We start from the raw sequence: 27,181 nt of genomic DNA, 5'->3' as shown, positions 1-27,181 counted from the left end.
GATCAAGAAACTCAACTGTATAGGTATCATTTTGTACCCCAAAAATGAGCTATCTAGGCAACATGTCCTACAAAACTCAAGTCAGTGAGTTACTGGCTTCTTCAGAATGTAAAATGCTGTTTTTTTTCTTAGTGCTTTTTTTATAATTAGATTGCACACTTCTGTAGCAGTTCATGCTTATTTTCAAATGTGAAAAGATTAATAAAGAACTTCAGAATCACAATGAAGAGATGTGAACTTCTAACACTGTTTAATGTTGTCTGCACTAGGGTAAACTTGTGAACTTCTTTGTTCCACCTCAGCCTTTAGAAGGAAATAAAAAGAAAAAAACAAAGAAATTGGAGCTTAAATTGAAGGAAAAAATACAATATCCCAGTAAGTGTTTTGAAGAACTTTTGTTTTATATTTTGCTTTCATCTGAGATCCAACAAACTGTACTTACATAAGGCTTATATTGACCACTGACTGAGTTCAAGGCTGTGCCTTACTTCCACAGAATGGAATGATTCTTTTGCTAACCACTATGATGGCCCTGCATCAAAGATGAGCACAAGAATGTAGGACTCCATGCTGGGAACAGGTGATCAGTTTTAAAAGTGAAGTCACCAACCCAGTACTTGTGCTACAGGGTTCTATGTAATTGAAAGTCATTTTGTAAGAAAGATTTTTGTCAAGCTGAAATATACTGTATTTGTATAAACTTCAGTAAGAGAATTGAGTGACTTATTTCTGTTGTTATTTTTCACTGAAAAACAGTGTGTTGTAGTGATTTGTAGGACTTGCTAAAGTAGAATATTGTCAAAACTGCTGGCTGTACTTTTTTTGCAGTTTTTTTGGTGAAGACAGGCAGTGCTTATGTTTAGAGATCCTTTAATATGCTTTCTCCAAAGTAACTTTCATTAGATCTGAGCTGTGGATTTTGTTGTTGTTCTACATATAGGCTTACGAGTGATGATACTAGCAGCTGTAAAGGAAATGAATGTGAAGAAAGGAGCTTCCATTATTGCAATATTTAAGTATATCAGTGCTATATATAGGTATGACGTACAGAGAAATAGACGGCTTCTCAAAAGAACTCTGGAAAAACTAATTGCAGAACAAGTAGTAGAACAAGTCAAAGGCCATGGTCTGGCTGGTTCTTTCAAGCTGGGAAAGAATTACAAGGAACAGAAGAGGCGAGAAAGAACCAAAGAGCAGGTAAAATTTGTTTCAATAGCTACTTCTAAGTGTGTTGCAAAAGCGGATCTTATTTCTGCCAAATGCGTGTTACTACCAGCTGTGTTGTCTGTGCATGCTGGTTTAGTGATACTGGCTTACTTACAGAAAACAAGAGAACTTCAGCATTTGCTTTGAACTTCACACAGCAGAATATGACAAAAGGAGGTCAAATCTTGGGCTAAAACATTAACTCTCTCTGTCATAAATCTTTTAAAATACTGCTGCAGGGGCTGGCAGATGTTTTGATCTTACAGTGAAGTGGTCTTTTAAACACTGGCAAACATTAACTAAATACCTAAACCAAAAATTGTATAAAATGTTTATGTCTTGAGGTGTTTATACTTCCTTTCCAAAAAAGGCGAGGGGGAAGTCTGACTATCTTGGTTAATTTTGTTTTGTAGATAGCAAAGACTTCAGCAAGGATTCAGAAGTACTTGACTGATGCTAAAACTCAAATCAAAGAATCAAGAAATAGTGATGTTGCGTCTGAAAATGTTCTTAAGACCCCTTTACGGGCGGATATCACCACAGAACATGATTATTGTACAACTAGCAAAAGTAACAGGAAATCAGAAGCAGATCATGACAACTCTGTAAAAGAGAATAATGTTCAGCAAGAAGCTGGGGGCACAAAGTCTTCTGATTTGCATGGTAACCTCCTTGTTTCCGGTGATACTAGCAGTCATCCTGACTTTGATGTTTCTAAAAGTACAGCTGATGTCCAACAGGACATTCGAAAGGACCAGTCCTCAGATTCCCAAGAACATCCTGGCAGTAGTGTACAACATACCAGTTCTGTATTTCCATTTAACACCTCTGAATATCGTTTTGAATGCATCTGTGGTGAGCTTGGGTTGGTTGACTATAAAGCCCGTGTGCAATGCTTGAAGTGTTATTTATGGCAGCATGCAGAGTGTGTAAACTACAAAGAGGAAAATTTGAAGATCAAGCCATTTTACTGTCCCCATTGCCTTGTAGCAATGAAACCTGTTTCCACAGGAGCAACTCTGATAATTTCTCCGAGTTCTATTTGTCATCAGTGGGTAGATGAGATCAACAGGCATGTGAGATCATCTTCTCTTCGAGTTCTGGTATGATTATATCGCTTCATATTCTGTCTAATTATTCTGTAAGGCTCAGGGCTTCCTGTCTGAGTCTCTTTGTATCACATAAAGTTCTGAGGCCTTTTTGTCTACTGTTACAGAATTCCACATTTCTGACTAGTAGACCAGCACCTATGCTTTGGAGCCACGTGTTCATTTGTTTCCCCAAAAGACTATCTGAGTTTAATTCTTCAGTGTGGTGGGGTTTTTTTGTTTTTGTTTGTTTGTTTTTATGAGCTTATCAAGAGACAATACAGGGGACTAGATATCTTTATCAAATAGGAACATATTTTGAGCAGTAGCAGCAAAACATGATTTCTGACAGGTAAAGCTGTGTGTGTCTTTCCTCCAAAAAGATTGTTAAGAAGCTTAGGAAAGCCTAACTTACAGATACTTAAGCAGTATCAAATGTCTCTGCTCATCTGTGTGTGAGCAGCTTCCTCACAGTTGCTTTTCATTTCTTTCTAGATAAAATGAATGTTTAAGTAGATAAAGAGTGTACTTCTGAATTTCTTGTTCTCAGGCTTTACAAAAGAAGTGTTAGGCCTTGCTGTTGACTGAAAATAACATTATAAAAACTTGGATGTTGTCTCCATAACATCTGCTGTGTTTATCAGAATGTTGCTTATCTGGAGACCTCATATTGTCCTCTTACTTGATTCTGAACAGCTCTGTCACTAAATTGAATTTAATTATAAATACAGTAAATATTTCAAAAATTGTAATATAGCCTTATAGTTATTATCACAGTAATCAAGGGTGGCCGTTGTCTTTTATTAATAATGTACTCAAGTCTTGTCCTTTTTACCTTTGGGAAGGAAGGAGCGTAGTAAGGGTAAAGTGCTCCAAGATTCATAAATTGTAGGTTGCATATGTTTTGAGTAAATAGCAGCAGTAGTAGTAGGTGAACAAAGAGAGGAGTCTTTGCATCCAGGGGTATATCTGATATCTTCTGCTGTCTTGCATGGAAGTACAATATATAAATGAATCCCAGGTTCCCTGTTAAGCATTTGTGTTAGTAATCTCGCTAGCTTCAGTGGAACAGCTAACAAATGTGTAAAACTTGCACTGTTTTCGTAGGACCTCATCCAAGTTTTATACCAGCTTTGAAAACTGTCAGAAATAAATTTACATGATAACAGTAAAATAGCTTAAATACTGATGTCAGTACTTTAGACTGTGTGACACTTTCCAGTCTAAGACACTGTTTTCATTTTCTTTTAACTGCCAACTGTAAGCCATCCAGACTGGCATCAGTGCTGTTTCAAATGAAAATTCTTTTCTGTAAAGTTGAAATGAAAATAGTTTAGACATTTCAGAGAATCAATTTCCTATGTTAACAGGTTTTGCATGTGAGCGTGCTTTTTATTCTTTCAACTGCTTATAACCCATGAGAGATTCTAATGCTTTTATGTTTTAAAACAAGGAATTTCAGTAGAGCTTGCTTTGTAGCAGGTTGTCTTTTTGTGCTGCTGTGATAACAACCAAAACTTGGCCAAGTTATAAACCTCCAGAAAATCTGTTCACAAATGCTTGGAAGAGATCATTAGACTTCAACAGCTATTTTTTCAGTTGCTTCAGTGAGCATGCTTTCCTTCTCTCCCTGCCCTCCCAGCTCTTGTGCATTAACCTGATTGCATGTGCTCTGTTGTCACACATTCTAGGGCTGAACAGGAATTTTCTGTAAATGTTTCTTTCAGTTGACAAAAACATTACATTGCCATAGTCAGAAATGTAAAGCAAGGAGATGAGTGGAGGAAGGGTGCTGTAACAGTGGAGTTAGCAATGAAATTGTGTTGATGAAGGGGTAAAGAATCAATTAATTCTGGTCACCTTAATTCTGATATTTTTAACTACTTTTTCTTGACGTAAGTGAACATTAAAGTTTGTGACACTTTGAGTGATTCAGAATTAAGATGCTGTGATTTTCTTAAATGATAAAAACAAGTGTTTGTAACCATGATGGTCCTTCTTATCTACAAAAATCTAGAGTGTTCATGTAATAGAGCAGAAAATCACAGAATGAGAGAAGAATAGAAAAAAGATACCAGGTGTTTGAAGATGAGACTGGAATATGGATTTCTTTGGACAGATACATGAATATCCCAATCTTTTTAGAAAGAAATCTTATCCATTTTAATATTGGTATTCATATGCAGATCTAGATGAATGATAAGAAGTAGCCAGTGATAAAACTTTTGAAGTAAGCAATAGGATGCCTGTAGTTTTGAAGCTGGTTCCAAAGGTAAATTTGGGAGCAAGGGAAATAAGTTTCTATGAGAAGAGAAAAAAAGATGTGATTGGTATATTGCTCTGGTAGCAATTGTTCTTAATAGCTAAAAATCCTAGAAGTGGCAAAATGCTCCCTTTTCAACATATTTTATTGGTTAAATTGTGCCTGCATCACACGTTATTTGAACTTTTAACAAGTTTTAGTTGAAACTCATATTAGCTCTGTTTTATTTAGATACCGAATGCTAACACGGGGAAATATAGTAAAATGTTTAGTTTAACTTGTAAATTTTTTAATATTAAACTACTGTATGTTTCCATTATGCTTAGAGTGAGGAGAGAGATAAGAAAAATACTTCTGATATTGCAATGAATATCATTGAGAGGTGTATGTATTCTGTTGGTGTATGTGGATCATTTCTTACTAGATTGCAGATAAAAATGATAATCTGGTTAATGTGTTAGTTTTTAAATATTTTGCTACATACTCCTGTCCTTGCATAATTTTTGATGAAATTCTTAGGAGGAAAAAAAGTAACACGTGCAATAAAAGTGTGTAAAGGACATGTAATGCTGACTTCTGTAATGTTGCCCATTACAACTTTACAATAGGTGTATGCAAGATTAAGTATTCTGTAGCAAATAACTTGTAGCAAATACTGAAGCCCTCTTTTCTTCAGAGGAGAAAAAAAATCAGTATTTGACATTTTGTATAGGTTTAAATACATACATAAATTTTACATCAGTATCTATTGCATTTATTAACTATGTTACTTATTTGGATTTCCCAGTGTATTACTGTATGAATGCAGGTTTTATGAATGATTTCATATTGTATTAGGAGCACTTTTGAAAGCATGTTCCATATCAAGCTGTCTTGAAATTTTTGCACTTCATATTAGTGTTTCTCACGTTCATTCTTAGCTGTTGTGCTATTGCATATATATCTATTTAGGTATATCAAGGTGTGAAGAAGCATGGCTTTTTGCAGCCACACATGTTGGCAGAGCAGGAGGTAGTCATCACCACATATGATGTTCTCCGCACTGAACTGAACTATGTAGACATACCCCACAGTAACAGTGAAGATGGGCGCCGTTTCAGGAACCAGAAGCGGTACATGGCCATCCCCAGCCCCTTAGTAGCAGTGGAGTGGTGGAGAATCTGTCTTGATGAAGCACAGATGGTTGAATGCACTACTGCAAAGGTATGCTATTCCCAGTCATGTGTTTGTTTAACTTGAACAGCTTTTGACAAGCTTATTGTAAATAATAAAAAAGATAGAATTGCTATTTTTTTTTTCTCCTCTTAACATTGAATGTACTCAGGTAATTTGTCCTTGTAGCTTTTTCTTTAGAAGTGACTAACAGTTTATTTTCCCTTGGAGATATTTACTATTACATGTTTCTCCTGTTGGAATTTTGGCAGGCTGAAATAGATTCAGCTCAAAAAAAACTTATCATAATCTGTATTGACAGTTCAAGTAAGTGGGTCATCATGTTTTATATTGTGTTTGATAGTTTCAAACAAGACACTAGCCTGTTCAGTGACACGGTTCAGAGGCATACATATGTCCTTTGGGTCTAGAAGCTAAAATAGTCAGCAATGTCTCTGGAAGCTCTAAGTCAACAGTCTGCAGAGAGAGATTATTTTAATTAGTGTTTGTCCATTTTTTTGCCCAAAACAGGAAGTCAAAAAAGCTATTTATTTAAGTTATGTGTGCTTTTTTTGCAGATCTATTTGAAGGTGGATATGGTTTTTAGCAGCTTTCAGCTGCCTTCAAGAAAGCTCAATAACTTTATTTATACACATATTTATAATAGATTGCAAAAGTACTGCTTATAGGTCTGTTACTCTTTTATACTGAAAAGATGTTAAGACTTTTTAAAAGTATGATCAACGTGTTTTTAGAGTGTGTTCCGCTCTATCTTTTGTTTTCATTTTCCTACTGTTGGTTCTATCTTCTTTTGCTAGGCTGCTGAAATGGCACTCCGTTTAAGTGGAATCAATCGCTGGTGTGTCAGTGGCACTCCTGTGCAGCGAGGATTAGAAGGTGAGCTTTGTGTAGCAGTGGCATCTGTGGGTTTTCCTTGGTGCTGATAATTAGGGAGTGGTTTTGGAGCAGTTAAAATGTTTGCTAACTTAGGTTACAGCATTGTTAAAATACTGTGGACTGCATTCAGTTGGGCTTTTAAGAAGTAGAAAAATTTAGTAAAATATAATGGGTTATTTTATTACTCCTACTTTGATGCCAGGTAAATGCAGTGTAAGTCCATTCTAAAAGATAGTCTGTCTTCAGTGCTATTTTAAACTTTAATACAAAATGTTAACTACATTATTCTTAAAACCTAGCAGAGTTTCCTTGAGTGATGTTAGTATAGCTTATTTAGTGCCCTACATCTCCCAGCTGAAGATGATGTACATACAGGACTGCAAATTACTAGCACTTTGTTTTGCTTTGAAGACAAAGTCATCAATAAATGTATTGATATTAAAACTGCAGAGCTGAAATCTTCTATCTGAATTAAGCAAATGCTTGTGGGAGTGGAGAAGGTCTATGTTAAACAGCTGACTCAAATCTGTCCTTTGGTTTTCCACAGCAGAGTGGGAAAATATTAACCCTCTCTCTTGCAGCTTATGACAGTCTGCTCTGTTTACAGAAACCTTCTAAATATCAAATACAGAAGTGATGTTATCTTGCATAGCCTTGTAAGAACTACTGTGGCCATCAATTTCCATGACCAACCATGATTATCAATCCTAGAAATCATATTAAAGCTTTATGAAACTGTTATGAATCCTTATTTGAGGACTTGATGAATTGAGATGGTGGTGTGGAGTAGGGGGATCTATGTAAGTAGATTTCAGTTATCTTGTCTTTTCTGTGAGGTACTCTGTTTTCTGTAGACTCTGTTTCAGACTGATAGGAAGAAGGAAAGGGCAACATTGAGGCAATAGTTTTGAAAATGGATGAATCTATGTACATTTGTGAACTGTTGTTCAGATACCAAATCATTATAAAAGTCAATATTGTGGATTAAACCCTTATGGAATTGAGGATGGATTTATAATTACATATAATAGCTGTCAGAATACATAGTCAGTAAAGCAAACACTATGGAAAGAAGTGATTGAGTTGATGTCATGATTAACTTGTTCAAGTCCTTACCTGTGATAGTGCTGATTTAACGCACACATCTGAAATGTTATATTGTCAGTAATACACATTGGTCAGGCTCTCAGGCTATACAGAGGCAGTCCCCTTCACATAGGGGACAAAGGAACCACTGACTAGTTTGTCTGTACCTCAGCTGCTGTAATGAAGTGGGATAGGACCTCTGCAGAAACTTTTGCTTCCTTCATAGAAAAAATTCTCAGGACTTGCCTTCCCTCGGGGCTGTGATGTGTGTGGCGTATGTCTTATAACTCTCAGCTGAATGCCAAAATCACCATAAAACTAACAGAAAAAGAATTTAGGCTGCTGGATCTTTAAGAACTTGAGGATACCATCATATGTTACTATCTATTTTTGCACCATCCACATGCAGCACTTAAGCATGTGCTTTTGTAGTTTTTCAGGTTTTGCAGTGAGTTTTAGGTACAAGCTTAAAGTTAGCTGTGTCCTTTAAATTTTGTCCCTGAAGAATGGTGGGCTTCTGAATTGGGCAGAATTAGCGAGCTGTATTCTCTCAGCTAGTAAGAAAACAATAAAAGATAAGGGATTTTTGTTAATTTCTTCTGCCTTAATAGAGAGGTGAAACACTTCTGAATTGCAGCCACTTTTAGGATGGTGAGCAATAGACAGTTGGCACACAGCAGGCTGCAAAGCAGTGATACTGAGCAATATCATTTTACAACAACCTGGCATACTAGGCTAACCATACGTAACCATGTAATTTCTGTCTCATGCCCTTGTTCCAATTAGGTTTAGAATTCATCAGTCAGTTCAGCTAAACTAAAAATTTTTAAAAAGCCTCAAGATTTGTCATATTTCTACAAGTTCTGTGAAAATCGGCACCTAACTAAAGGAGATAACCTCTCCGCACTCCACTCCCCTGCCTCCAGTTACCTTTTAGTGAGGGAATGATTGGAAAACAAGTGGAAAAGATAATGGCTAAATAGTAGCTGCTTTATGCCTGATAACCTCTCTGTGAAAGTTATCTTTTGAAGGCATATTCTGAAGTATTAAAACGCAAACAGTATTTATTAAAACGCCTTCTTTTCTTGACAGATCTGTATGGCTTAGTCCTTTTTCTTGGAGTTGATCCTTACTGGGTCAAACATTGGTGGGACCAACTGTTATATCGACCTTACTGTAGAAAAAATCCTCAGCCTCTCTACAGCCTAATTGCCAAGATAATGTGGAGATCAGCAAAGAAGGATGTGATTGACCAAGTAAATGAGAGTTTTTATTTTTAAAGTTTCTTAATAACAATTAGCAGTAGTTTTATTTGCAAATTACTTATTTTCTTTCTTAATTACAGATTCAAATCCCCCCCCAGACAGAAAATGTACACTGGCTTCACTTTTCTCCTGTGGAGAGACACTTCTATCATCGCCAGCACGAGGTGTGCTGCCAGGATGCCCTGGCAAAACTGAGGAAGATTTCAGATTGGACTCTTAAGCTTAGTAGCCTAGATAGAAGAACTGTGACTTCTATTTTGTACCCTTTGCTGCGGCTGAGGCAGGCCTGCTGTCATCCACAAGCTGTTCGGGGAGAGTTCTTGCCATTACAGAAAAGGTGAATTTTTATCACTTTCTAAATGGTGTGCTTTATCCCAAGCAAAACTCCAATTATTGCTAATGGTACAAGATCTTGTGCATTTTTTATGTAAGCCTAATTTTAAGCTTGTTTAGTGAAACGTGCAAATATGCCACACCAAGCTATGTGATATCAGACTTTGAGTAGGATACAGTATGGTAGTTAGTGTAATTCCTGTGTTAGAGAAAATAGTACTGAGAGGCATTTTTTTGTGCAGTAACATTTTAACCTTGTGATGCTGATGGATGCTAAGGTGTTGCAGGTTAGATTTATAGTGTGAAACAAAACAGATTCTTTTTCAGTTTCAAATAAACTAACTTTCTTCAGTTCTTACAAAATGCACTGTAAGGAATGAGAACAATGAACAAAGGGTAGGTGGAACAGAATAATTCTTTAAATCAAAGAAAATGTTTTAATATGAGGTTACAGAATTTTGAAATGTAGACCCAACCTTGAAAGCCTTTAAAATGCATTTTTTTGCATACTTTCAAGATCACCCTTTCCACAAATGCCCAATGAATACCAGTTTAGTCTCAGCCTTTGTTAGACAAAAAGCATGTTGCTAGTATCTCTGCAAAACCTGGCTACTTCCCTTTCAGTCAATTAGAAGGGGGGGGGGGGTTGTAAAAGAACAAGATGGTGCTATTCCAGGCTCTCAGAGCACTGCCTATATTGTTTCTTTTTTAAGTTACAGGCAGGGAAGAACTTAACGTTAATACTACAATTGTGTTTCTATTGTTTCCTGCTCTTGATCACCCATGCTGTCCAGTTTTCTTCTATCCTTTTATAAAGTTTTGTGTCCTGCGCCTCCTTTCTCGTGTAGGACACCTTGAACATGCCTAAGCAGCTGTAACTGACTTTGCAGCTACTTCAGCAGGGACCAACAGTAGGCAGCATGCTGTAGCATTTTGTGCCTAATAGGCAGAAAATCTTCCACTAGTGTGGAAGCAAGGACTGAAACATGGAAAAAAATCTATATTCACGCAAGCCCAACATTACTGTTTGCAGCAGACTGATCTAGCAGAGTATAAATGAAATGTAAATTGAGCTGAGTATGCTGGGGATGTCTTAGTTACTGCATTGATTTCAGTGGAATGCTGGCAGGGTGACAGCAGCATAGTAACAGTGGTGGAAAAAACAGCAATAAAAACTAAATCTTTCTTAAAAACATACATGTAAGGAAAAGCTGTTTCCAAGCACTATTTATATATCCTTCTTGTAAACCAAGCCTGACTGCAGCAATGGACATTCCCAGAATAGGCAGAAGTTTTGGCTCCTGGCTGTGATTTATGTGCGTGAGAATAACTGAGAAATTCAGCACCAGGAACTCTGATGAATAAGAGAAACTGGACTGAAAATACAAAGCTGAGTTTGGAACATATGAATAAGAGAAATTGGACTGAAACAGGAAATCTGACCTTGGAACATATTCTATGCTTGATGACCTTTTTCCTGCCTGTTTAGTGAAAGAAGTAAGTGAGAACATCTACTTGGCAAAAATACAGCCCTCAAAAGGGCATTTTCTAGGTTTCCCTAGTTAAACTGAGTCAAAAACTTCTTTTTGTCTTAATTGCTAGTCTCAGATTGTAAGTAAATCAAATTGTGTAGTTTGTAAAAGTAAAAGGTTGTACACAGACTTTTCCTTGAAACTGCTGATGGCTTTGAAAATGAAAGGTAAACAGCAATGGGTAGAAATACCAGAGTATGGACAGCAGGTGATGTGTGTATTTGCCAATGCATCTGCAGAATTTAGCTAATTACAGATAGCGATGCTATTGATTTAAAGTCTGCTCTAGTATAACACTAACTCAAGAAACAGTTTCAGTAAATAGAACAGTGTTCTGAGGAGGGGAAAATATAGGCCTAGTCAAGGATACCCTGCTTGGGGGTGATGTCACTCAATTTCAGAGTACTAAACCCCAAGTAGTAAATACTTCTCTGGAAGGTGAGTGAAGCAGAATTCCTGGGAAGGAGTAGTCTCTGGTCTCAAAGCAGCATGGGTCATAGCAGCAGCCTCAGGTCAGATGTTGCAGACTGATGTTGTGGTTTACTTTCCTGTGTCTTTGCATCAGTCTTCTTCCTGCCTGGCTTCTGTGTCCATTGGCCTTACTCCAAGCTGTTCTTTCTGCTTCTTTCTTTCTTCCCTTCTCATCTCTGTTCCTGCTTCTATCTCTTATCTCTCCCTTTCCTTTATTTTTCTGTTCAGCTAATTCTCTCCTAATTAAATTCCTCTGTAGAATTACAAATAATAACAAATGTAGAAAAGCAGTAACTTAAAGGGATACTTGGTAATTTTAACTGTTCTCATTCTCCACACATTTCTCTTTACCTCTATATCTCATCAGTTTTGCGTGTTTAGATTGAGAGGGGAAGTAATAGAGGCTCTCTAGCTGTTTTCGTTTGAACAGCTTCTAGCAATATGAGGTCTGTTCTCAGTTGTTTCTCGTTCCTCACTGTAATAAAAGGAGCAAAGTATTTTGCCCTGTGAAAAATTACTTTTCTTAACTAATTTTTTCTTGTTGCTTTTTTTGTCCCTATTTTTAGGAGATTTCAACCTCTTGAAATACTCTTTCAGGTTAGATGGGGCAGAGCTCCAGGCGGAACAGAAGCTGACAGAACTACGTTGTTTTTAAAAATGTCTAATAAGCATTTGCACAATATGTTTGTTGGATGTATGTAGCATAATCTTTCATACTACACAGTATGATAGTCTTGCTTCTGTAATATTGTCTTTTTGTTTCAAGTTTTAGCCATTTGATCTATATTTTCAGCACCATGACCATGGAGGAACTACTAACTTCATTGCAGAAGAAGTGTCGAACAGAGTGTGAGGAAGCTCACCGACAGCTGGTGTGTGCTCTTAATGGCTTAGCGGGTATCCATATCATTAAAGGTAATACTGGACTGCCATAGCATATTCTTCACTCCTTCTAGTAGGCTGATTATGGCTTAGATGACACCATATAAAAATGGTGGCCCTTCTGCATTCAAGGAAAACCCCATAATGAAATCCTGGGAAACTAGAGAGGATCTTTCTCCCTCCTGAATGAGGGAGAAAAGAATAGGTGTGGCTGTTTTGTACCTTTGAGATGTCTCAAAGTATTTCCAGTCTTCCTGTGTACTGAGAGGATAAAAGAAATGATACTTTTGTAATTCTGCTTAAAGTGCTTGTGTCGAATCAGTACTGCTTTCTGGGTTTCCTTTGTACCCTTCGCCGTGCAAACTGCCATGCTGACTTAGTCTGTTGGCTGCCTTTTGGGGGCTGTGCTTTTGCCTAGCAGTTAAATTAGTGCTCCGTGCTATCCAAATCTGTCAACATGTGTTTGGTTTGAATTGGGGGGAAGAAAAAGCTTTGAACCAGAAAACAAAAATAATCATATTAATCTTAAATGTCCTGCTAAGCAAGGTAATTTATTTGGATGGCCTAATCATAAATGTGATAGAAATGTCTTCTTGGCAAGTGACCTGTTCTTTAAAGTTGACAAACTGCTTGAAATTTCTCAGCTCATATGTTCTCTTCTTTCAAGGAAGACTTTAACAAACAAACTGCCTTTGTTACTTGCCTTAATAAAAGGCAATAAATATAAATAATTCTTCTATAACTCTATATACATCCTTCTATAAATACAAAGCCAAATCTGGCAGGGGCTTTCTCCCCTCTGTCTCAATTTGAACTACCTCTCCTCCAGGACAGAGGCAGAGGACTCTGGTTCTGTAGTTCAAAGCTTTTAATTCGCTCTTCAGATTTTTAACTAGTCTAAAAAGCTCTGCCTAGTTTGCCAATAATAAATAGTTGTGCTTTAGATGAAATACTGCCAGGACCAAAGGAACTCACATTCACAGAATACCAGGAATGCAATTATTTATCTGTAGGCTGTATACAAAAGTACTGCCCCGGGTTGCCACAAAGGTTGTCCCCCCAAACGCTTTGAGGTTCACAGAAGAGCTGTCTGCATTCTCTACCAATTTGTTACACTCAAGATCTTGTTTATGGGCAAGGACATAGCACAACTTATGTATAAGTAAAGCTAAGAATTTATTGCTAGTATAACTGAAATCTTGAGAGTTTAATCATTATTAGTCCAGCTCTAGTTGCTGCAAGGAGAAGAAAAAGAACAATAATGTAGTTAAAGTTGTTATACTCACGCTTCTTAGTTTCTATGCCTTTTCCTGGTGTTATGCTCACCCTTGCACTGCCCTTCTGGCTCCTAAGATTGGTGGTTTCATTCTAGTGGTAGGGGTGTTACAGTGAATTGTCAATATCTGGAGTTCTTTGCCAGGAGGAAAATGATATTCATGTTGATGGTTTCTTCTTCCTCACTCAGCGATCCACTTGGAGTCATTTTTATATGTTTGCTAACATGCTTTTACATGTTTCTGTCTTCATTGGTTTGCAGTTCCACATTACAAGCAAATTTACTATACAGAGTGATGCCTTTTACATGTGTTAAATACTATTTCTTTGTTCTCTTTGTTACTCCTAAACCAACTTTGTCGAGCTCTAGGTTTGTATTTCTTTACCTGATCGTGGGTGAGTTGTTTATAGCTGCAGGGTCTTCAGTGCCAAGCCTGTGCCCCATCTCTTATCACCCCAAGCCTGTACTCCTCTATACTGTTTCTCCACTTTTCTCAAGGTCTCTTCTATTGTACTAGGCCTGTATTTGACTACACTGCATCATTATGTGCTAGTCATAAATATCTCATTTTACGTAGAATAACTGCTTGTTACTGCTATTTATATAAAACTGTATTTGTATCACACAAAGATAAAGGAAAGTAAAACAAATTAGCCATAGACAGCTGGTCAATTAGAGAAATTACTGTTACAGCTAAACCATGTTTAAAAAAAAAAATAAAAAAGAAGAAGAAGAAACCCTGCAGGCAGATCAAGAAAAGTTCAGGAAAAGCAGGTATGACAAGCCTCAGTCCTGAGGCTTTGCAAATTCAGTGGAAAGCTTATGGCCTGTTACTAACAATGGCAATACTGTATTACAGGGCTACACATTAAAACTGGTAACTCTGTTTCAATATAAGAACCAACAAATCTTGTTGAAATAGGACTGTTATACTTCCAGATATCTAGAAAGGTGTTGGGAGGTGGTTTTTTGCTTTGTTTTTACCCTGATATCTATCTTTATACATTTCATATCTCTACACTTCTCCTCCCCTTATCTTAAGATTCTTCCAAGACTATTAATGGCTTGAAAAGTAAATTTCTGTCAGTTCAGAAAAGGTAATATGTATTTTTTTTTTCTTTTACTGCTTTGTATATACAACTTCAATTTTGCATTTCTTCTTAAATTGGTTTATGTAATCTCTTTTCTAAAAAGTGATTGTAATATTGGCACCTTCAGTAGATTTGCTCCCTGCATGTAGTTAATCATTTCTGTTTATTTCAAGTATGACACATCTTCATGGCTTTTTGTGGTTAGTGCTCTGTCAGAGTGAATACGGTATTTGCAGTGCAAAACTAGTAATGCATCACTGCAATGAGTTATAGAGGATGTTTGTTTTAATGCAGCATTTGACTTTTTTGGACTTATACAAGTGTGAATACATATTTTGAGATCAAAGAAGTCTGCAGACCTTGCTGTGACAAAAGATAGTTAACTTGGAAGATGATTTAGTTTTTGTAAAATATAATACTTTGTCTTTTAACAATTTTTTGGGCAAGGGGAGGCAGGGAGGGGAGAGAACGAATGGGAAAGACTTGTGTGAAGATTAGCAGATACAGAACAGCCCTTCCAAAAACATTTTAGTACATTGCAAGTGTAAGTCCTGCTTGGATATTTAAAGACCAACACAATGTGTGTGTGTGTGTGCTTTTTAAAATTTTATTGATTTTATTTTATTCAGGAGAATATGCATTGGCTGCAGAGCTGTACAGAGAAGTGTTGCGTTCTTCTGAAGAACACAAAGAAAAGCTCAAAACAGATTCCTTACAAGTGAGTGAACATCCAAATATAAAGACACAGTTAAGAATTGGAATGGTATAGATCTTAATTTATCAGGTCAATCTTTTCTTCCTCCTCTTAGCAGCATGCCAAATGACTTTTACAGCCTGCTGTCATAATCACAGTATTTAAATAGTAATCTGTCCAGTGACCTTCACATTTCTTCTTTTTACAAGCCACTCTATTTCTAAAAAGCTTTTACCTGTCATTCTTAATGATACCTCAGAAGCAGTGTATGATCTCCACCTGCTGTTCTGTAATAAAACTTAACAAGCTGTATCCCTAGACTTCTGTCTGTGACTGCTCACATTAATAGTACTGTTAATTATAGACCAGTGCAAAGACAGGATGCTGGAATGGCATTAAGAATGATACAGACACGTCATGTTGAAGAATTAAAAACTGTTGCACTGCAGAAGATGTTCCTGAAAGCACGTCAAAGCATGAAAAAAAATTGAAGTTAATTGGCATCTCTTCAGAAAAAAAACATGATTATATTTTGAATGCTTTATGAAAAATAAGATGAATAAGAAATAACGAGTTCTGTAACTAACATCTTTATATTTCTTCAAGAAATATCAGTTCTAAATTGATGAAAATTATCATTTTTCAGCATAACAAGATATTTTAGGTGTGTTAGTGATAGATAATAAGAAGTGAGCGGTTGTCCATTGTTTTTCTTTGCTTGCTTCACTAAGTGGAGTAAATTATTCTTTAATTATCTTCCATGTGGTCATCTGATGCCACCATTATGTTTCTTTGATCAGTCCTTCTCCTTTGTGAGTTCTGGAGACGTTTTTCCACTCAGGATACCTATATCAGCATAAACTTTTATCAGTATAACGAGAATGTTAATAAAGCCGCTATACTGAATTGAATATAAAGCAGTATTTCTTTTTCTGAAAATGTATATTGCTATTGTGTGATAAAACTCAACTTATGTTGAGTACATCCTGGTTGCATAAAGCTGGCTGTTTTAGAAAATGGCAAGCCAGTGCTGGTTAATGCTGTTCAGGGGATGACACAGTAACAGAGCAAAGCTGAATTAGGGACGCAAGAAGGGCACTAGATCCAGATGGTGGAGGTGTCCGGTATGAGTTGGTGGTAATGTTAGGAGTCTACTTTGGGTTACATATATATATAGGGTGAGCCTATATATGCATAATTAATGATTAAATTTATTTTCCTTAAAATAAACAAAAAGGTCATGTTTTATTCAGTCATCTTTTGTTTCAGAAAAGTGAAAAATATGGAAGTGGTTGAAGCTTTGGGAGCCATTTTTTGCTTATGCTTTATTTTGCTTTAGGTGGTCTAAGTGACTTATTTCTGTGTTAAATTCTGAAAATCATTACAAAATAATATGTTTTAAGGTAAATAACTTGTTTCCTGTAGTAGTCAAGGGCAGCTTCAGTTAGGAGGGTGAGTACAGAACAGAATCAGAAGACTTGATATCAGACTTTTCTGCTGATTTTCTGTGAGATCTTGAAGAAGACTTTTTTAGTCTGTGTTTTATTTCCCATCTCAGTAAAATGAGGAAAACAATGCTTATTTACTTTATAAGATGCTTTCAGATTAAGAGAGAAAAATTAAATCTTATTTTAAATGAATATTAATTTCTTGCTATAGAATTTCATTGCTGATTAATCTTTTCCTGTCACAAATGAAAAATTTTTTTTCATGATTATTGATAACTTTGTGTATATTCAGAGACTTCATTCTACACACAATTTGATGGAATTGTTGCTGGCAAAGCACCCAGGAATTCCACCAACTTTGCGTGATAGCCGACTTGCAGAAGAGGTAAATATTCATTTTTTTGTATAAATATATCTTGAAAAAAACCCTTTTTTTTATCCCTCATAATTTTATCTAAACAAAGAAATAGCAATAAACAACCTTCAAGTTGAAGGTCCTATTTTCAGTTTTCTTCATTGTCTGAATCTTGTCTGTGGGGTCTGTCCAGGCCCTCTCTGTATTACTCATACTCGCATGCCCTGTAGCAACTGGCTCTTCCCCATTCACCCTTAGACTTCCTGCATATCTAGAAAGTTTGGCCATCTTTGGCCTGATAAGCAAGTCACTATATGTTACTGGCTACATCAGCCTGTTTAACTATATCCTTAACAGTGACATCTGGTAAGATAGCTGGGATCCTTGTTCCTCACTGGTTACTTGTGGTGGACATATGGACCGTGTTTGCAAAAGAACATTGTTATTGTGGAGTCATTAAGGCAGGAAAGGACCTTGGGAGGGCTCTAATCCAACTCCCTACTCAGAGCAGGGCCAACACTGATTTCTGGCCGAGTAGTTCTGGCCTTTATCCAGTTGGGCCTTTGAAATCTGCAAGTATAGAGATTTCACCACTTCTCTGGACCAGATGTTCCAATACTTAATTATCCTTACAATGAAAGAAAAATTTCCATATGGGAACCTCCCATTTCAATTTATAACCTTTGTTACTTGTTCTCTTGCCATGCTCTTCTGTAAAGCACCTGGCTCGATCTTCTCAGTAACCTCCTCTTAGTTGTTGGAAGGCTGCTATTTTGTGCCCTCTAAGCCTTCTCTTCCCCAGACTGGACAAGCCCAGTTCTTTCAGCCTCTCCACTTGTGTGGTGGTGATCAGTTTCTCTCTTATTATTTGGATATTTTGTGATATTTTAATATTTTTATAAAAATTCTGTGCCTAGGCAGCATTTTCATCTTTCTTTGTCTGAAACGTGTTCTAATAGCTCTTTGTTTCTAGTCGCAAGTTGCTTAAGTTGGGGTGGGGGTGGATTTCACCAACCCAGCAATGGAAAAAATGTGAAGCACTTGTCCTTTTAAGATCTTCATTTGGGATTTTCTTTGTGTACAGAATGAAAACAAATAAAACCTGAAAACATATGGCAGTTCTTATTTCCTGAAGCTTTTGCCACCAAGATGATGATTGGTGGTCCTTCCCCCTAGAATAGTTTGTGCTGTATTATTAGTATGCAAATTACAGCCATATTAGCTGCTGTTTCCTAACTTGAAATGTTGAATCTCCTAGTGCGTGCCATGCACTTCACTTGTATGATAAGGTGTGACAGAGGAGTTTCATCTGAACTAGCTACTGTGTTAAGCTTGCATCCTAGCTTACTCCATAAACAAGACTTTAGGCCATTTTTGGCCCAAATTCCCCTTCCATTTATACTTGTCTCAAAAGAATATTGTAACAAGTAGTAGGAACCTCTCCTTGAACTAGTTTCTATAGTAAAATGTTCACAGATAGCTCCCCAAAATGTCGTTTGAATGAGTGAAGGACAGCTATTTCAAACCCAGTTCAAAATGATAAAATGTTAGCAAGTAGAGCTGACCTTAATGTTGTACCAGAAGCAGGATACCAAACTAATTTACTACCTGTTCAGCTGCTTTCTTTTCCCTGTGTTCACATCTCTGAGTATAAGAATATCCTGAGTATTTAGGGAAAGACTGTTAAAATGATGTTTGAGTGTTTCAAGTAACTGATTTATCCCCGTTGGAGAGAGAGAATTAAATATTTAAATATGTTTCTACCAGCCTTTATAGAAATACTGTCTTTTTTTTATGTCCTATAGTCATAGCAATTTATTTACATCTTTTCCTGAGGTTGTGAGGAGCAGGATTGGAAACTCTATATTTTATTTACAAATAAAAAGCAGAGATTGCTTTTCATAGCCATCTGTCACAAGCAGCTCATCCAAATACTTGAGTCCTCTCTGGTTTCAGTAACTAAGCTTCATCCATAACAATAATATAATTATTTTGATAGTGACAAGCAAACAAAACAAAATTAAGTCTTTAATACACCCCAGAATGCACAAAATAAAGATCTTTAATGAATGTAATGGTGAAAGATGAATGTGTATACGTATTACATGTGAGACATAAGTTGTTTGTTCAGCAGATTTTAAAATATCAAATGAACTGGTAGTGATTAAATCTTTTACAGAATCACATGCCGCAAGGGGTTTTCACTGTCAGAAGTAATTTTTTTTGAAGAAATATATCTGCACCTAAAAATAATGAAATTTATATTTCAACTTTTCTTGTTAGCGTATGGTGTATTGTGTGTAAGTACCATATATAGGTAAAGTTAAATCATGCTGTTCTCAGATTGTTCTCGGATGATTATTGTGTAGGTTCAACACAATGTATTTTTTAAAATACAGTGAAGAAAGACTATGAGTTAAATTTAAGTTCTTATTTTAATGTAATGTATTCCTAGTGTGTTATTTGGACTTGTAAAAAAGCAAAGTTTTATAGTTAACATCTTTGTCATAGTTTGTCTTCACAAGTGGTTTTTAGGCTTACTAATAAATGCCAGATTCTAGAGGAAAAAAATAATGCTAAATTTTGTTTAGAAATGAAGGTGGGTAGACTATGCACTTTCAGTAGCTAGCCATTCTAAAACAGTATGATAGCTGAGGAATTTTTATATATTTAATTATACATTATAAATATAAATGAGTTGTCCAAGACTTATATTCCCATCTTCGTATAGGCAGAACAACTTCGACAGCATTATATGAGTAAATCCAATGCAGAAGTTGCAGAAGCCCATCAGGCCTTACAGCCAGTTCTCCAGACGATTCGGGAGCTCCAGAGAAAGGCAGGTATCTCTTACATATTTAGTTTGTGAATTTTGATTTATTTATTTTTTATTATTTTCTTCTGTTCATCCAGAACTCCAGGTATTTATCTCTAACAATTCCTTGAAGCCCCAGTTGGAATGGGAGTTGGGCAGTGCGTGCGCGCACACACACACACACACACACACACACAGTCCAAAAACATATTCTATTGTTCCCTACTTAAAGGAGCTCACAATACATGATGAACAGATGACTAGAAAGAGAAGTACACAGTCATGGTGAGATGATTCTAGTACAGTTTAACACCATATTTACTTTTTTTCACATATAGTTTACTTCTAGGAGTTACAGGCTTTGACCTTGAAATATTTCTGTTGTATATCAGATGGGATTTCAGTTACTTCCAAAGGAATTGTATGTTTTTGTTTTTGTTGTTTGTTTGTTTTAACATGCATTTAGTCATTGTGCTTAATGCTTAACTGCATTTAGTCTTTGGGACAATTCATGTTTAATGGGAAGGTGCAAAGTATTAATGAATTGATGAAGATATGAGATTAAATGCTATTTGGATTAAAACACGTGAGGAAATAATGTCTTTTCCATCTACGTTCACCTTCTCTTAAAGTGTTGTTCTTTAAAGTGTGTGGGGTTTTTTTTGTTTGTTTGTTTTGAAAGAGAGAAACAGGAAACTTGTAGATTACAATATCTACAATATCTCTTTCTGTGGCTTTTTTGTGTAGGCAGCCTAGGCGAATCTAACTTGACTGAAGCAATTTAAAAGTGTGGAAGTAGTTGGGAATGTGGAACACTTCTTAATCATGTATTCACTTAAGCAGGAAAAGGGGTACTTTATAAGCATATTCTCATGTCCTGTTAACTTCCCATGGAATTTACTAGTCTGTGTTTGAGGCCTAGAGAGCAGCATAAGCCTCTGCCACAATGAGTAAATTGGTTATTTGTTGAATGTTCACGAATAAATCTGTTCTTTTGCATACAGATACATTCTGGTTCTCCATGGTGGTTGGATGTCATCCAGACAGCAATACAATATGCCATTGATGAGGAGCTTGTTCAGCGTGTGCAAAATGAGATAACCAGCAACTACAAACAGCAAACTAATAAACTCTCCATGGCAGACAAGTAAGAGTAACAACAAAATAGGATAATGAATACTGTTAAGTCTGCTCAAGTCTTCCAATCAGTCTTTGCTAACAGTTACAATTAAATGGCAGGTGCTTTTGCTTCAGAACATCTGGGCTGCAATTAAGTTTCAAAAGCCCTCCAAAAGAGAGGATAACTAAATAGAAAACTTCAAAAGCAGGAGAATTTTCAGTTCCTCTCCTAGACAAGCATTCTTTAAGATGCTCTCCTGTGTATTATCTACAATGGTTTTATAATTTTCTGCACTTGTGCAGCTGCTAAGCAAAAATAATTCAAAGTTTATTGCATTAAAATTGATTAACCTCTAAAATAAACTGACTTACATAAATGGGAAGCGGTCAGGCTATATTAGAAAATCCTTGGATAACAGCATAAAATAGCATCACTGTTTTTCTGACCAAAGAATTCTGTTTTGGTGTCATGTTAGAGACAACAGTACTACCAAATTCTACTGGAACTGCAGCTATCTGTTATTACCCAAATACTTCCATTTTCCAAACTTCACCAGTAACAAGCCTGTGGGTTAAATAGATATGATGCCCTTAATTTACAAAGCAGTGCTTTACAGATTTATGTGTGTATGCAAAGCAAATGACCTTAATGGCTACCCTTTAGTGCATTTCTTATGAATGGGATTTCAGATATCATCACATGAACAGATAACATCACATCAAGAAGTTAGTAATATTGTCAGTGTGGGAAAGCTTCCTTGAACAATTCCTGTTTATTGTATGCAATTACAGAATCATGTAATGTCCTGTCAGGTTTGGAGTATCTCCAAGGAGGGAGATGTCACAGGCTCTATAGGCAGCCTCTTCCAGTATTTGACCCACTCGGTGAAAGAACATTTCCTTCTGTCTAATCAGTATATCCTGTATAGCATTTTGTGTCCATTGCCTCTTGCCCTTGTTTTAATTACAGATACATAAAGACATATCCTCCAGTATGTTTACTCTGTTACCATGATCCCAAAAGATGGTAAGCCCTAGCCCACTATTAGATTTAATCAGATGTTTTACTTACATAAATCAATTGAAATTGTGAAGTACCATTTGAGAATGATGGCTTCTCTTTTTGCCTCTGCTCTAAATAAATTTGAGGAAAGGATTGTTTGGGTGTACAATCTCCTCTCATATGCTTGCGTATCTACGTGCTTGCCCTTTTTGTACTGGAAAAAAGTTGAATTTTTCTCTCTTGAAATTAGCTATTTAGGAAGAGCCTTTTTGTTTCTGCTACTGATAGGTTGTATAACTTTGGACAAGCTATTTCATCTGACTGAACTGTTTCTTTTATAAAAAAGGATAATAGTTATTTCCTCTTTAATTTGGTCTAGCATATGCAATGAAAAAATACTAAAAACAGCGTTTAGCTCTTGTGAAGTATTACCAGTCAGTGGTGGAAAGGACAAGTGCTAAATTATAGTTGAGTATTGGAGATGGTTAACCAGGTTATAATGTGGGAGGTTTTCATAAATATGGAATATTTGACAACTGATTGTATTAACAGCAGACTTTTAATTGTAATTCATGTATTTTCAGACTACCATGTTAGGCAAACTTGTCTATTTTATTTCAGAATACGTGTTGCTTAACTAGACCATTTTAAAAATTGAACTGTACTAGTGTTGTTAAACTTACTCTTTTCCAGCTTACCTCACTTCACAAAAGGGCTGTTTCAGATCAAACTTTCTCTGTGAGGTAGAACTACCATCTTGCAAAACATTGTCTTGTATATGAGTGTAAGACATCGTAAAGATGACATCTTGAACCATGTTTTCAGCAAGAGACCTCTGTCCGCAGGAAAAATACAGTATGAGAAGCACTTACTGGTGTTCATGTTCCACATCTACTCAAGAAAAACAGCTAGGTTTTAGGAAAATAGTTCACTTTCATGTTTGTTTAATAATTTTGACTTTGAAAACTAAGGTGCAAAATGCAGTAACTTTTTTTGCAATGCCTACATGTGTCTGCAGTGAATTGCACAAGTGCTTTGAAAGTCAATTTGTTGGCCAGCAGATACAAATAAGACTAAGTGTTTGTAATTGTTGAACTTTTGTAGATTTGTATTGTGGCTCAGAATGTCGCAGGTTGTTTACTGACATTTGCGCCTCTCAAGTCTTAGACTGAGTCTTCCTATTCTACAAATACCAGCCATCATCTCAGTGGGTACAAGGGAATGATCTCTAATAGTTAATATGTTACTTAGTAGTAAGCATTTGCAAGGTATGAACTAAAGGGCAATATAGATGACATATAAAGCTGTTTCTCTTCTCTTTCAATTTTGACTTGGTGACTCAATGTGTTATTACTTCACTCTTTCTTTAAATCAGATTCCATGACTGCAGAGGCCTTCAATACCTGCTCACAACTCAACTGGATGAAGTGAAGAAGTTCCAGAAGATCGTAAGAGAAGCAGTGAAAAATCTAGAAGGCCCTCCCTCTAAGCAGATTATTGAGGCTGCCACTATCTGCCACTTGCGACCTGTTAGACTTCCACTTAACAAGTATGTCTAGAAAATATGAAATATATTTTAAAGGTGTGTTTTCCTTCATTTGAAATAAGTGAAGAACGAGAAGAATGGTATCTTTTATCTGTAGTAAGGGTTTATATGTAAACAGCCATTGTAGATGCAGTTGTGAGACACACAACCTTATTTTGTTTTTATATTTATAAAATCTTTTTCAGTCAGTTGTATCCAGTGTATATATGAGACAATTTTTTTTAAGGACTGTGTGTGTGTTTTTATTTGTTGAAATAGAGCTTTATAGGAATTACTTTGTTTTCTGGTCAAATTCTGAGTGTGTCTGTTTTCAATCTTCTGTATTCCAGCTGTGTCTTTTGTAAGGCTGATGAGTTGTTCACAGAATATGAGTCAAAGCTCTTTTCTCACACGTAAGTTCATGTTTTTATAAACTTCTCATACTACAAAAATAAAAATGAAAATTATTGTTTTATATTTTCTACTTTAAGTTGTCTGAAATCACTTTAAGACAAATTGTAGAACAATCTAATTACAGAATTTAAGACTGACTTGTTGCTTATGGACTTGAGAGCAATTTTATTAGTCAGGTTTATTTTTCCATGTAAATTTCACTTTTAAAAAAAGTTGGTTACAATGAACAAATACATGTCACTTTTTCCCAGCTGCTGTAATTTGACAATACATTTGAAATGAAGTGTTGAAGTGTTCAGAAAGTACTTGTATAAATACAGACATGGTGGCTGAATTACTATACGTGCACGTATTTATGTGCAGTCAGATTACAAATGGTATAATACCATTCCCATTCACTGACTTTAATGTTCTGTGTAATTCATAAATTAAGTAATATAGTTTGACCAAAGCCACAGTGAGAGAGGAGATTTCAGAGGTGATCTAAAATGATTGAATTGGCATTGTTTGTCAAGAGGAGAACCGGGAAGCTGTAGTCTTCTTCAATGGTAATACACAGCAGCAGACTTTGCATCAGTGTTTGACTGCAACTCTCATGCTGATTTAAGAAGTCAGAATTGCAAAGTGTTTTTAATATATGTGACAGTTCCAGAATCTTTGATAACCACTGAAAAATAACTAAGATGTGTAAGCCTTTGCAAAAGTTATTGATGATTTTGAGCTGACAAAATGTCCTGTACGGGGATTTCATTGCTGGTAGCAAGTTCACTGTGTTCTAGGCTAGTTTCAGGATATCAGGTAATAAAACAGCTCTATATATGGTATGTGTTTGTTTTTGGTTTTGTTTCCTTTTTCCTTTAATCAAGTATTAGAAGGCTGAAGTATATGATGAATATGTAGAAATGGATGTGAAAGTACAAAATCAGTAATGAATATTACGTTGGGTTTATTTGTAAGTGTTAAAGGCCAAATGGCTATATTTGAAGAGATGATAGAAGATGAAGAAGGACTTGTTGATGACCGTTTACCCACCACAAGTCGAGGACTGTGGGCAACCAGTGAAACGGAACGTGCCTTGAAAGCTATTCTCTCCTTTGCCAAAGCGCACCGAATGGATGTTAAGCTAACTGAAGAAGGCAGCATGTTTCTGGAACTCTTTGAAGCGTGGAAAAAGGAATATAAGGTACAGCAAATGAGATTGTGAAGAAACATTTGTGTGGTGCATTTTATGTACTACGAACAAATTTAAGCTGCATATGAACAAATCTAAGTTGCTATCTGAAATTGGGGTTTACTTATGCAAAGCTTTTTCACAGTCCTTTTTACACAATTTAATTAAAAATAGTTTATATATGATTTAACAATTGCTAAAAGAGCTCTACTGGCTATAGTACTATAGTAAGTACTGTAATTTAATCTATTGGGACAGTATACTGATATAATTAGATCTGTTTTCCTCTTTAGTTATACCAGAATATGGCAGGAATCAACAAATCCAATGCTGGTCTGTTCTTTAATTCAGTTTACCTTCTGTCTTGTGCTAGATACAGATCTTTTTTCTGGGCCTTGTTTGCTTGGAGTAAACTGCAGCGTATGTGTGCTACACAATGTAACCTGAAATCATCAGTCTCCTCTGGCCTGGGAATATAAAGGCATATACCAGGCTGCACTTATTCATTCTTGCATGTGTGGGTTTCCTTGTAGTGAATAACAGTGATGGAGAAGGGAGGGGAGCTGGGGCACAGGGTCTCATCCTGTTTCATAGATTAGGTGTAATCAGAAATGTTTTCTCTTAAATGCTCCTCCTTCTTTTTGATTTACATAGATTCCACTTCAGTATATTACTCTTGCTACACTAGTGTCAGCATTATCTCCTTTGTGGTTCTTTTGTGCACTCATTTTCTGTGGTCTGACATCAGAGCAAATTTCTGCTCCTTGCAAGGTGGTGGGTTTTTTTTGTTTTTTTTTTTGTTTGTTTTTTGTTTTTTTTAAACCCCTGTGGCCTTTCTCCCAAGCCTTCTGTTTCATGGTTCAAGTGACTTGTCACTTAACTGGCTTTTTGATAGAAGGCTTTGAAAAAGCAGAGCTACTTCTTACAGAAGTTTGCCATCCAGGAACAAAGCTTTTGGCATCAAATCTAGTCCACGGAAGAAGAAAAGATATTCTAGAGAGCGATTCACCTAATCAAAGATAGATAAACTAACTGAACTCAATCTGTCTTTGTTTTTCAGCAAACTTGGTTACTGATCATCTGCTTTCCTCGAATTGGGGTGGGGTTGGGGGGCTGCTTAGAGGTGAAACTTAATCTGCAGCTGCCTTAAAAAAATACTAGGTTACGGTGTGATGCAATATAAAAACCTATTTAAAGAAATTGACATCTTAATCAGCGTTTAGGCATCTGATAGTTAAAATTATTAAATACCTAATAAATTTGTGCTGCCTTCAGAAAGTCAAGTTATTTGATTATAGTACCAAAATGCTGACTGGAAAATATTGACCCTTGCTGTTCTCATGCTTCAATATTTTATGTCCTGGGTTTGCTGCAGTTTATGCAAGAAAACTGACGTAAGGTAACCAGTTACTGAGGCTTTGTTATGTGGTGGGGATTTTTCTGCTGCAGTTAGGGAACAAATATTCTCTTCATGTTCTTTTAGTTTGGGAACTAGAAGGTAGGACTAATACTCCCCTAAGAATGAAAATAGTATATTTATGGTTCCATCTGTCCTGACTTGGAAATACTGATTCAATTATCTGTGCTACTCAAATCCAGCAATCCAGTGCTTAGAAATATCCTTACAGATGAAAAAATAAGAATCAACAAATAATAATTTTTGGCCTTTGCAAAACAGTTTGCAAAAGGTCTTAAAATTTCAGTAAGATCAGTGAAGATTTTTGGATACAATATTTAAAAATTGTAGAAAGCGTCCTTGGGAAGAAGTATTGTATAGTATTATCAGTTTAAAATAATACCAACATTTGATAATTTATATGTATAGCACACTTCCAGTCTTAGCCATTTCTTTTATGTCAGCGATTACTTTTGCTTGGAGAATTGAATCGGGTGTCAGCCTTGTCTTGTCTGTTCCTTTGTCATCAAGAACACTCAAACAACTGTTTGAAACAGTCTGAAAAAAATATATATTTTTAAAGACAAGTGAACCACTACTTCATCTTTAAGAAGCAGCCTTACTACAATAAGAGTTAGGTGTTAAAAAATTGCGTAGTCATTGTTCCTTATGCTTAGTCTTGCCTGGCATTTTGACTTC

The 27,181-nt window shown here is 36.1% G+C and overlaps 1 protein-coding gene across 7 annotated transcripts in view; it reads left to right on the top strand.

The window, feature by feature from the left end:
- SHPRH (SNF2 histone linker PHD RING helicase) overlaps positions 1–27,181 on the top strand; it is a 63,981-nt gene that overhangs the window by 12,911 nt on the left and 23,889 nt on the right. For 6 of the 7 annotated variants that reach the window (XR_010883735.1, XR_010883734.1, XM_067293539.1 and 3 more), the window contains 15 exons: positions 270–375; positions 941–1,197; positions 1,620–2,309; positions 5,509–5,760; positions 6,528–6,606; positions 8,785–8,948; positions 9,038–9,294; positions 12,087–12,208; positions 15,172–15,260; positions 16,977–17,069; positions 19,771–19,878; positions 20,859–21,001; positions 23,352–23,525; positions 23,852–23,914; positions 24,873–25,098. Coding sequence is in view for 5 of the 7 variants with exons in the window: in XM_067293539.1 (XP_067149640.1) it covers positions 270–375; positions 941–1,197; positions 1,620–2,309; positions 5,509–5,760; positions 6,528–6,606; positions 8,785–8,948; positions 9,038–9,294; positions 12,087–12,208; positions 15,172–15,260; positions 16,977–17,069; positions 19,771–19,878; positions 20,859–21,001; positions 23,352–23,525; positions 23,852–23,914; positions 24,873–25,098 (2,823 nt within the window). In the remaining 2 variants the exon portion in view is untranslated. The remainder of the gene's footprint in view (positions 1–269; positions 376–940; positions 1,198–1,619; positions 2,310–5,508; positions 5,761–6,527; positions 6,607–8,784; positions 8,949–9,037; positions 9,295–12,086; positions 12,209–15,171; positions 15,261–16,976; positions 17,070–19,770; positions 19,879–20,858; positions 21,002–23,351; positions 23,526–23,851; positions 23,915–24,872; positions 25,099–27,181) is intronic. The other variant, XM_067293538.1, reaches the window with a different exon arrangement.

The sequence above is a fragment of the Apteryx mantelli genome, chromosome 3 (genome assembly GCF_036417845.1).
Source record: "Apteryx mantelli isolate bAptMan1 chromosome 3, bAptMan1.hap1, whole genome shotgun sequence".
NCBI classification, from domain to species: Eukaryota; Metazoa; Chordata; class Aves; order Apterygiformes; family Apterygidae; genus Apteryx; species Apteryx mantelli.
This window is presented reverse-complemented; position numbering and strand designations above follow the sequence as displayed.